At 46.3% G+C, this 12,560-nt stretch overlaps 1 protein-coding gene across 2 annotated transcripts in view; it reads right to left on the bottom strand.

The window, feature by feature from the left end:
- Positions 1–12,560, bottom strand: part of GAS7 (growth arrest specific 7) — a 76,868-nt gene that overhangs the window by 20,610 nt on the left and 43,698 nt on the right. For both annotated transcript variants that reach the window (XM_063410147.1, XM_063410148.1), the window contains exons 6-7: positions 4,565–4,654; positions 3,161–3,276 (exon numbers count right to left, since the gene is read on the bottom strand). In XM_063410147.1, the coding sequence (XP_063266217.1) occupies positions 3,161–3,276; positions 4,565–4,654 (206 nt within the window). The remainder of the gene's footprint in view (positions 1–3,160; positions 3,277–4,564; positions 4,655–12,560) is intronic.

Raw genomic sequence — 12,560 nt, 5'->3', positions numbered from 1 at the left:
TGCCTGGTGCCATCAGTGCCTGTCCTAAATGCAGCAGCAGGCAAGCAAAGCCTCTGGCTTTGATGGAAGAGCTCCTCACTGCTTCCAACTTTGGCCCAAGCTCCAAGATTTTTTTCAGGGATTTGAACTATTACCTGTACTGTAAATGGATGGCACTACTAAAAGGGCAGACTGCCTGGCAGGGAGGAATGTCAATAAAAGATAAAAATAAAAAGGTGAAATGGTTATAGTGAAGAACCCCAAATATGAGAAATAAATTATTCTACCCCTGTTAACATCCATAGCCAAATGGGGCTAAAAACCAAGATAAACCTCAAAGAGGGGAAAAATCTGCCTCGTGACCCTGCCTGATATAAACACTGCAAACTCTGGATTGTGGTGACTGTGAAACACAAACATGCCAGAACTCCTGAGTCCATTTTCAGACATCCACGTGGCTGTTTGGCTGTAATTTCACCCTCCCAACAAAAAAAAAAAGAAGTTTCAAGTTCTTGTTTCCACTCATTTGTTTGAAAACTTTGAGGATTTCACTCCCTATATAGTCAGAAGCATTACAGATTTGAAGTGCATTTTGACCCATACTGTTCTGACTTTACTAGTCCTACTTGATCTTTGGATGTTTATTTTCCTGTTCCCTTTTACATTTTTTGCTTATGAAAGAAAAAGTACTTTGTGTGCCCACACTCAAATAATTTCAGTCATGACATATTATGGTGGATGAAGAAAAACTAGAGAGCTGCAAAGGGAGGCAAAGATGATTTGATGTGACTGCCATGCAAGAAGAAACTAAATAGATTAAGACAACAGGGGGAACAGGGAGAAAAGGTGGTAGAGGATATCTGACAGACAGCTCACTGTGGGAAGACTGACTGTGAGTCTTTTTTCACTGGTCCTCCACATTAGGAGGGAACAATGAAGTTATCAGACAGCAGAAGCATAATTACTTTTCCTGTAGTGCAGAGACTGCAGAAATCTTCCACAAATTGCTGCAGACAAAGAGTGAAAGGTGCCCACATGGATCTGCTGAGAATGGCAGAAGCTAAATAATCTGTTATTTACCTTACATTTCCTAAACATAGCACTGGCTAATCAAAAAGTGAATACCACACTGTTCCTTTGCTAATGGAAACACTTCTACTTACACCTGGTGATTCCCAGGGCAGCCTGCTGATTTTTCTGGCTGTTTTGGAGTCCTTCCCTGAATGCAAATGCTGGACCTTATTTTCACTTTTGATTTAAAGTAATGCCTTCTTTCACATCAACTTGCTGGATTTTTCAGTTCATTATATTCATTAATTACTTTACTCCCTTTCTTGAGGTGTCTTCTTAAAAGTCAAAGTCTATTTGACTTTTATAACTCTGTTAACGAGAACTGAATGAACATGTAATTGCTCAGTCTGAGATCACTTTATACAAGAAGCTCCTGCAAAAGCATCTGCTTGGTAAACTAAATTTCAATTAGCTTCTCTCTTGTTGGATATTTGATGAAGAAATCTGATTATCATGTCTTATACCAGCTTCTTATTGAAGGGCTGTTTTTCATAGCTGCCTGAATCTCACCTCCAGCAGGCTGATCACACAAAGAGAATTTTTCTGGACATGAAAATTCTCAGTTAAATGTGGTCTTGTGTTCCCCAAGGCGCCCAATGGTCATCATGAAAACCTTCAGCCCTCTTAGCTGGGAACACAGAGATTCCCCTGACAGCCTGAGCTCTGTTTCCATGAATGACCCCTCCAGCTCAGCACCATCCTCCTCCTTTTCCACACACAACAACCCTGATCTTTTATTATAAACAGATGGAAAATGTAATAATCTTTCTGTAACTCCCATCCAGACCCTCTTCACACTCAATTCCCAACCTTTTTTTTGTTTCTAGCACACAGTGGATCTTTTCTTTCCTCTCTGGCATGCCTGCTTCTCCCTCTGCTGAGGACAGACTCGCCTCCCCACAGTGTCAGAGCTGCTCTCCTTGCTCTCTCTAATTTCACACCAACTTTCCCTTCCTCTTGAATGCATCCTGCTTTTATTTCTGTCAAATTTCATTATGTATTACTTCCTTTGAAGCAGCTTCCCCCTCTTTTCCCTTCCTATCATCATTCTGCTTGCCTTCCCATCCTTTCCCTTAGCAAGCCTATTTCTCAATTGTATTTTTAATGTGCCAAGTAGTCCTTTCTTCTACCTCTGGTCACACTGCCACTGTCTCTTGGACTTTCTCATGTCAAAGGCTACAGAAACCTCCTGTGAATGCTGGGCCCTGTGTCTGATCACCATTATTGTCTGTGACACTTTGCATTTTCCCACTGCTGCCACATCCCTGGCACGAAAAAAAAAAAAAGGTGAGAGGGAGAAACAAAACAAACTGTAAATGAGGCAACTGTCTGCATGTTCTGCCTGACTGAAAGGCACCCTGAGAAGAAAAGGCTCTGGGGAGACCTCAAAGCCTCTGCCAGTGCCTAAAGGGGCTCCAGGAGAGCTGCAGTGGGACTTGGGACAAGGGATGGAAGGACAGGACACTGGATTCCTCCTGGCAGAGTTAGATGGGATAATGGGAAGAAATTCTTCCCTGTGAGGGTGGTACAGGGTGCCAGAGAAGCTGTGGCTGCTCATGCATCCCTGGAAGTGTCCAAGGCCAGGCTGGATGGGGCTTGTAGCAGCCTGGGACAGTGGAAGGTGTCCACAGACATTCAGATGGCAAGAGGCTGGAATGAGATGATCTTTAATGTCCCTTCCACCCCAAACCATCCTGTGGTCCTATCACCAAGCTCAAGTCCAAAGTGATGTCTTTTTAAATCTTCCTGTAGAAAACTGTGCCCATGCTCCATGTGAACAAATTGCTTCTGTACTTTTCGGACAAAATATTTCTCTTCTAAATATCACATCCACTCTGCTTCTCTCCTGTTTATGCTTTTTTCTTGAATCTGGAGCTTAAAACCCTCTTGTTTCCCTCTAAACAGACAGACTTTGTGCAATACAACTCTGAGTGACAACAAAAGACAAGTGAGAGCTGGAGAAGTCTGGAAAGTGTGGATGGACATTAAAGAAATATTGAAGGTTCATTAAGAATTTGTAGCATACCTTTTATGCAGTTTAAGCCTTAGCATATTTAAGTAGTATCAATAAATATTTGCAATAAATATTTGATAACCAAGTGCTAGTTACCTTTCTCGAACAAACTCTGCCATTTCTTTCTGCATTTGCTTCCCTTTAAGTTGCTTTTGAAGAAGAATTTCAAATCCCGACACTGTGTTGTTCCCTTGTGAGTCCTTCTTATCTGCCTGAAAGAAATAAAAGGAAGTTCAACAAAAAGCTTTGGAGGTCAAACCCACAGAGATGTGGCTCCCAGCAGCAGCTGCCCAGGCCTGAGGAACCCTCCCTTGAGAGCAGCTGGTGGCTACAGCCCCTCAATTCCTCTCAAAGAAATAGCCCAACACTCTCCTGCTCCTCTTACTCCTTTTTTTTTTTTTTTAATTTAAAAAGGGAAGCTTTATAATTATCTTTAGCCAGCAAAGGATGATGTGGGGGCCAAAGCAGCAGCCTTGCAGTCATTTCTGACCCTTCACAGCTGGGTAAGTGTGAGCTCCAAGGGGCAGGAATCCTGGAGCAGCACACGGGAATCTGCTGGGGCAGAGGACAGGTCAGTGCTGCTCCTTCCAGGGGGAACACAGCCCTGAAAGACCTTTAACACACTGCCAAATTCAGCTCTGATCTGTGCTAAGGAAAACAGAGCCAGTCTGCACAGATCTGCTGTAAAACCAGCAACTTGTCCCACAGATTACACATCTCATTCCTCATTGTCTGTTTCTTACACAGCTCTTCCCTCCACTGCCTTCAGTGTTGCTACAAGAACCAACACAGTTTCTGTGCTGCCTCTTTTCTCTCTGCCTCCCTATTTTATTTCTTACCCTCTTCCACCAAATGAATTCTCAGAGAACATTTCCCTCAGCACTGCAGATCCCCCACACAACCAGCCAGAGGAAAATGCCAGATTAATCAAAGCAAGAGACTGGCAGGACGCCCTGCAGCACCAGCAGGCTGAGACAGTGGAGAAGGGGAGGTGATGGAAGAGGGAGAGTGAGCTGTGGGCAGACCATGACAAGGCCAAAGAGGAAATTCTTGTGAGCAGAGTTAAGGGAGGATAAAAGTCTGCAAGAGTAAAGAGCTTTAAGTAGAATTTAATTGAAATCGAGATGTGACCAACCCACGGAGCCAAGCACTGGCTGAGCTTGAACAGGGAGGACCAAACAGGGCAGGAACTTTTGTAAGACACACACAAAAAAACCCAGTCTGTACACCATTAATGATTTAGGGCTCACTGGGATCAGAAGACTGGAAGAAACTGAAGAAATTTTGTGATAATGTGACCATTTTCAAATATGTCACTGATGATCAGGCACATCTCAGACTGGTCAGATGTTTCCAGGAGATCTTCACTGGCATCCCCTGGTACTCCCTGAACACATTGTATCTCAGCCCAAATTCTCCTTTATCACAAATCAAGCTGCTTATTCCACTTTCTTGGAAGCTCTGGAGCTGCACGTGGCATGTGGCTGGCTGCCTACTTACCCAGAAATAATCACAGTAGCTCCACTCTGAAGGCTTCAGCAACTGCTGCTCTGGCATTACATCAGGGTGGGGGAAAGTCACACAGTTGATCTGTTAAAAAAAAAAGGCAAAAAAATATGGAGAGTTAGACAGTAATGAAATTTAGCTGTTAATGAGAAATATGTAAATAAAAAGTTATATCCACGTGCTTCCCATCAGAAAATCCGCAGTGAACGCATGCCAGTGAAGAAAAATTGGTTGTTGCATGGAAACAGCAGCTGAGTATTCCCAGAATGGTACTCTCTGCAAGCAGGCTCAGGGGGAAATAAACTATCCATTTCACATGAGGAAAACCTGCTGGATTTGGAAAGCACCACGCAGGGAGTTCTCCCAGATCCCTAAAAACTGTGGTAAAAAACCTGATGTGAAACACCCTGAGAACACCCTGAGCACAGAAACACAGAGAGCACAGAGAGCACTGCAGGCACTACTGGTGCAAAACACCCTTGGCTATGCCAGTCTCCTACAGGATGACAAAAAAAAGGAATTATTTTTTCAGCGCACAGCCCTTCAATCTATCTCTAAGACCTTTTCAGGTGGAAGTGATGCTCTGTGTAAGAAGGAGCAGGGGCTCTCTGGAGTCAGTGAACCTTCAGTGTGCAGAAGCCACAGCGATCTGTCAGACAGGACTCATCACACGGTCATTAAACAACAGCATAAAAAATCCAAGTGCTCATTAAACTATCCCAGAGGAACAATACAGCCTGATAACAGCACAGTGAGGGCAATGAGCACCACAGCTACTGCAGAACAACCCTGGACACAGCCAAGCCTTTCAGAGGAAGCACCAGCAAGAGTCAGAGCTCAGTGCCAGTTTGTAATGCTCACCCCAAATCCCTGCCAGGCAGGCACCCTAAAATCAGTCCCTCTCAGGGCCATGGCAACACTAAGAGCACGTGAGTATTAATCAAGGGATCAGCAGATATTGGGGATGGCAGACACAGATGTAACTGTGTGGGGGTGGGGGTTTGTTTTGGATCAGTTAGGGCTCACAGGAAATCCACACACAAATCTGTGGCTAGGGTTAGCACAGCTGCACAGGCAGACCCACAGGCAGGGCTGACACACAGTGAATCTGCCTTTGGGCTATTCAGAGAGGATCAGAAAGGATGTGGGTGCTGACACAGCCCAAACACACCGTGCCAGAGCAGAGCAGACAAAACCTTTAGCTGACACAAGGCTGCTCCTACAAACCCATGCTGGTTCTGCTGCCTCTGCCCAGGCTGGGGGCTCAGCAGCTCTCCTGTAACAGTGCAAGAGCTTGCTCCACATAAATCACTCTGCCCAGGGCTTGCCAGTCCATCCCACAGCAGGCTGAGGAGCCTGTAACCATGGTGTCTTTGGCTGTCACCTCAGCTAGATCCTAAACCACGTCTTGATTTCCGTCTCCCTTCAAACTGACCTGCAGGTGAGAGATCTGGGCTCTGCAGGCAGTGGCCATGCACTGGTACCCTGCACCTCCAACCAGAGCCAGAACCTCCAACCTGCACCTCCAACCAGAGTCAGCATCTCCACCCTGCACGTCCAACCAGAGCCAGAACCTCCACCCTGCACCTCCAACCAGAGTCAGCATCTCCACCCTGCACCTCCAACCAGAGCCAGCATCTCCAACCTGCACCTCCAACCAGAGCCAGCACCTCCACTCTGCATCATCAACCAGAGCCAGCATCTCCACCCTGCACCTCCAACCAGAGCCAGCACCTCCACCCTGCACCTCCAACCAGAGCCAGCACCTCCAGACAGTGCCAGCCTCCAGCCACAGGCAGAATGTCCAGGCAGAGCCAGCACCTCCAACCAGAGCTGGCACCTCCAACCAGAGCTGGCACCTCCAACCAGTGCCAGCCTTGGCTGGCCACAGGGTCCCAACCACAGACACCTTCCCTGTTCCCTTGTGTCCCCCATCAGAAGAGTCATGCACCAGGAGTTACAGGACATCAGCTCGGTTCAGAGCAGGATGGCCATGCTCTAACCAGCTGCTAAGTGTATTCTGCAGCCTTTAGCAGAAGTCTGGGCATCACAGAAGCATAGAAAGATAGAATATCCTGAGCTGGATCATCCCATTGTGGCACTGTGCACCAGGACAGTGAGGGGGGCTGCAGTGGGGACACAGGAGTTGTATCCTGCAGCCTAAAAATCTGCAAAGAGAAACAGCATGGGAAATCCCCATTCCCTGCTAAAGGCAGTGCCTGATTCACAAAAACTCAGTCTGTGTCAGCTGGAAGCTGCTGATTAGGGATGTGACAGTGAGTCTCAATGTCCTGAAGCAATAACCACAGTCTCTGGAATGCCAGGGCTGGACTGCAGACTGTGCTCCATTGCTGTGGGCAGAACTCCAGGAATGCAGCAGGAAGTGAACCGTGAATATGCTCATCAGCAGGTGATAAAAGTAGGGTTAATTCACGTGTTTCTCAAAGTTTTAGGAATAAATCAAAATATTCTTCACTTCTCCGAAGACCGAATTGTCTGGAAATGATGCTGAATTGTCTGGAAAGAGTCATGAGGCCATCTGGGTCACTTTTAAAAGAGAATTGGTGCCAGAATTAAAAAATCAAAAACGCAGAAGCTTTTACAATCTTAAAAATAATAATAAAAAAAGGATTATGGTAAACAGAATTTTACAGAACTCACAGCTTTTTACACTAAGTCCCACCAGCGGACATGAAAATTTTCAAAACTCTAGCAATAGTACTAAAAATTACATATGACTACATAGGTAATCCTGTGATCTTTCTTTCCTTTCATTACCCCAGATTTCTCACACTTAAACAAGAGCTCTTGGATTGGTATTTCCTAGTATTTCTAAAACTTCTCAGGATCTCCCAGCAGGAGGGGAACACCAGGCTGGCACTGAGCAGCAGCAATGTGACAGAATGGCATTCCCCCCTCCCAATTCTCCCTCTGAAATGCTCCTTTCCTTGCTTCTAAAAGCAAAGAAAGCTGAAAAAAAACCCAAAACAACACTCTGCTTCACCAGCTTGGTCACCCTGACAAGCTGAGTGATGCTAAGGACAGCCAAAGTATCTTGTGCTGATGTCCCCGTGTTTGACAGCACTGATCAGCTTCATCAGTCCCATGGACAATGACACAAACACACTGCTCTCACTAATTTTGAGAGATCACACTCTGCTGACATCCCTGAGAGCTGCCTAGCTCCAAATCCAAACCTGTGGCAGTGTGGATATCCTAACAATGCCAGCAAGGCCTAACGAAAGCTTGCAGAAGGTGACTATTAGAGCTGTAATTGCCAGTAAGAAACAAAACAAATTAAAACACGTCTCTCAGATAATGATGGAATCACGGAACTCAAAGAGAAAACAAGGTGTGATGACCTGCATTGCATTCCCACAAGTTCCACTGGGACAGCTGAGGGGATAATCAGCCTCATCATGATATTAAGTTCTTATGCAGCCTCTTCATCAAAATAATGGTTGTTGTCAGCTTGCAACAGAGCAAAACTAATAACAAGGCACCAGCAGGGCAAAACCCCAAGGAAGAGCTGAGCAAACCTGCCAGAGTACAGCAGCTTGTCTTTCCAGCTGCCACTGGCCACGAGTGACACCAGAAAACCTGTCAGAGAGCCACTGGATCACAGAGGACAGGAGGTACAGAGTCAGAGAAGGAAAAAAACACCGTGACAAACAAAGATTGGTGGAGGACACACAGGGATCACAAACTGACGCTTTTCTCTTGACAAGCTGTGTGCCAAATTCAGTGGATTAAAATACTTTTGCCTGTGTACTAAATGCAATTATACCCTTAACAGCTGAATATTCCAGCTCCTATTTCCCAGGAGTACATTGGAAGTCATGGCAAAATGAGCTGTTTACATTGTAGGTGACTCTTAATTACATCTGAGACACAAAAGGGTGACAGAAGAGGAACAGACCCAGGGGCCAGGTGAATGCACAGGATTTGCACAGGAGCAATCAACTTTGTTGGGTTGGATGTGCACATTAACCTCCCGGATTTCAGAGACTCTACAGGCTTTGAAGTCATTGCCACCACTCACCAGTAACTGAGACATTGCCAAGCAACATGAATAAAACAAGAATAATTTGATCAAAGCTTAGATAATCAACTACATGTTTATTACATCATACACAACATAAATAAATGAGCACAGAGCAGGCAAGCTCACTGTGCCGTGCTAAAGCGACTAAAGCAGGGCAACATTTTTGCTTATTTCTTCAACTTAAAAATGCACATTATTTTTCTGATTTCTACACATTCACAGCACCTTAAATACGGAAGAGACGTGCCAGATTGCTTCACTGGAGTATCTTCTTTACAATTTCAGCTGAGATGCAAGAAGTACAACATCCAACTCCACTAAGTGAGTTTATGTGGCAAAGGGAACTATTTAGGTAAAAAAGCCAAATGCAAGGGCTGGAGAAGACCTCAGAAGACCTCCAAACAGGGAAGCCCAGAAATGCCTAGGCTATGTCTGAGTAGCTTCAACTCCATGAATTTGCCCTGGCTTTAGCTCTGGTAGGGTGATGCTGCAGCTATGGTACCACAGAAGGGAAGAACAGACAACTCAAGTACTCTCTGTTAACAAATCCATTGATTCCTTCCTATTTCAAAGGGAAGATTCTGCCAAAAGTGTGGAGGAGCCCTCTTCACCTGCTCCATCTGTAGAAAGGTTCAGAGGTTATTCAGGCCCTGCCAAATCAGGGCTTTTCTGATGGTGTGTACCACACAGTCAGCCCCAGGGCAGAGGGGGAACTGTGCTGAACGTGCAGCCTCACACTGTGCTCAGCACAACCCCGTGTGTGTCACACTGGGCCAGACACAGGAGAGCACAGCAGCAGGAAATCCCAAGTTCCTGTGCACAAGCTGCCCATCTTCCCATCTGCAGCACGTGTTCATTGACGTGTCCAGCACATGCAATCCAAACACCAGCGTTTTCCAAGTCCTGCACTATCCTAACAAGGCACTGGAGAATTTTTAAGAAAGAAAACCACACTCAGATATACCTTCTAATCAGGCAGCTTTCCTGCTCTTCCAAGTAAGACACAGCTGTGTTCCTCAGGTGATATTCCCCTGTACATTCTCCATTCAACTCTCCTTCACCTATTGTAAATGATCTCCAGCTTTCACACACAACTTGTGGCCAGAGGCTTCAGGAATCAGCCAGCAAACCATCCAGCCTTAAAACAGTGAGAGCACCTTGAAACTCATTGTAAAACCAGCACAGAGCACACCTGCAGTTTCATAGCAGCCTCTGATAAACCCAACTGGAGTATTCCAGCTTCTCTCCCAAAGAAGACAGACGAGCATGTCGATAACATTCACTGACCAAGAAGAAATCACCAGATTATTCCTGTTGGTTGCACACAGATGGGAAATACTCCAGCTCCACCTGCCTTCAGGGTTCCTAGAAGCTGTGCTGCTTAATGCTACTTGGATGCAGAGGAGGCAGATGCATCCTGAGAAGATGCTCCCACTCCTCTGCTGAAGGCGATGACGCAGCACCAGCTTGGCTGGACATCACCTGATGTCTGCAGCTTTTGTGCCACAGGATTTCAGTTTGAAGGGAGGTTTTCTGCACCAAAAGCCTTGAAGGAAATTAGAGAATTCCCCTCTGCAAGAAGAGGTTCTGCCTGAGCACAGCTACAGACCAAGGAAAAGCATTTGACAGCAAGCTAAGGACATGCCCTGCAGCTCTGCTAACCAGAACATCCCCACGTCAGCTTGAGTGGCACTGAGCAAACAGAACCTCCTAGGAGACAGCAAAAACACTTACACTGTTTTACAGTTTACACTCCATATGAGATTTATTTTTCACAATGCTGCCTTGATAGAGGCAATGGCTTGGAGCAAACAGCTGTTAAAATTAGCTTATTCTTGTCTATCTGATTCATCCTACTTGAAAGCTTTGGGCTTCTGCTGGAGAAATGCACACCCAGTGACCCTGACATAACACACAGTTTCATGCTTTGCAGATGTTACCTGATGGCACGTGGGCCAGCAAATGTGGAAAACCACCCTCAGAGAACAGCCTGAGCCCTCACCCTGTAAGCAGCAGGGGTTGCAGAAAAACAAGCACTCCTGCTCCTGTGCTCCTGCAGCCCAGTGCGAGCCTGCTGTGTGACCACGTCTAGTCCCTCTGGACATGATGTTCAGCCCATGATTTACCTCAGCCCTGCAGAGTGAGCAGGCAGGGGCTGCTCCTGTCTGCTGCCCCAGCCACTGCAGCCCTGGAACAGCTGATTCACCTAGACATCTGCAAAAATGTCTGAACATACAGATTTATACTTGCTTCAAAGCACACTGCACTCTCAATACACCAACTAACAGTACTAGCATTGCTAACGCCAATTTTAATAACTAAAATCACTGACTGAAGTGGGTTTTTTTTCAAAAATTGTTGAAGATTTCCCCCTCCTGCCCCAGAACACTGTCCCTGTATGGCAGTGGCTGACCCACATCTCAGTCAGAGACACCTCTATGTGCTTCCTTTGAACCCTGGTCTCTGCCACCAGCAACCCAGCCCACTAATGAATAAATCTGCAGGCTGCATGTGATAATGCAGACAACAATCTCCTCCTCATAGTAACATTAAGAATCTGTAATATTAAATTATTCCTTTTGTTCTCAGGGACTTGGTACCCTGCCAATACTTGCAGCTGCAAGCATGGCTATTGCCTGTCCTTTATTGCTGAAAATTAATTTATCTGTCTGTTTCTTCTGATTTCCATTTAAATAAAACTTCCTATTATTAGCCACTTTCATTCATCTATTTTTATTTCCCTTCTGTTTTTAATCATCTGTCCTGCACTGAAGAGTCCATAAGTGCTAATTGTGTTCCAGATGAGGTCACCAAGCACACAAAACATATTAATGTCTGTAAACTGAGATACATCATACAACTGAGAACATTTCCATTCATAACACAGAATCACAGAATGGTTTAGGTTGGAAGGAACATTAAAGCCCATCTTGTTCCACCCCCCTGCCATGTGAAGGGACACTTTCCACTATCCCAGGTTGCTCCAAGACCTGTCCAGCCTGGCCTTGGACACTTCCAGGGATCCAGAGGAAGGCACAGCTTCTCTGGGTACCTGTACCAGGGCCTCTGCACTCTCACGGGGAATAATTTCTTCCTACTATCTAATTTAAATCTCCTTTCTTTCAATTTAAAACCACTATTCCCTGTCCCGTCACTACATGTTCTTATATAAAGTCCTCATGGAGTCAGTTATATTTAATTATAAAGACTAAAAGTAAATGTAAGATTAATTTCACACTGAAATATAAATCCTTCGCCTACACTTTCCACCAGAAATCTTTATTTGGACACTTAGGCACAAGAAACCTTCTTGACACCTCAAATATAGATTGGGAAAAAAAAAAAAAAAAAGATCCTGCTCTGTCTTTCTTCCTCTAACTCTTCAGTACTTCTCCCAATACAGGGGAGATGATTAGATAAGGAAGTTTTTTCAGGACACCTGGTTCACACTGCGAGGCACCTCATCAGGCACCGCGTTCCCTCCTGCTCATCCTGGAACCACCACCATTCCACGGAAACCCAGCGCAGGGCAGAGAACCCAAACCCTCCGTGGCTTTACCGGCGTGGAAACACCAAAACACCGCGTGGGCAGGACGCTCCGGCACGGGCAGGACGCCCCGGCACGGGCAGGACGGCCCGGCACGGGCAGGATGCTCCGGCACGGGCAGGACGCCCCGGCACGGGCAGGATGCTCCGGCACGGGCAGGACGGCCCGGCACGGGCAGGATGCTCCGGCACGGGCAGGACGGCCCGGCACGGGCAGGATGCTCTGGCACGGGCAGGACGCCCCGGCACGGGCAGGATGCTCCGGCACGGAACCCCCGCGGTTCCCCAGCCCTACTACCCAATTCCGAGCACAGAATCCTCGCGGTTCACCAGCCCCATTACCCAACGCGGAATCCCCGCGGTTCTCCATTGCCCGGTGCCCGGCATGGAATCCCCGCG

The sequence above is a fragment of the Prinia subflava genome, chromosome 12, assembly GCF_021018805.1.
Source record: "Prinia subflava isolate CZ2003 ecotype Zambia chromosome 12, Cam_Psub_1.2, whole genome shotgun sequence".
NCBI classification, from domain to species: domain Eukaryota; kingdom Metazoa; phylum Chordata; class Aves; order Passeriformes; family Cisticolidae; genus Prinia; species Prinia subflava.
Note: the sequence above shows the minus strand (reverse complement) of the source record. Positions and strands in the feature narration are given on the sequence as shown.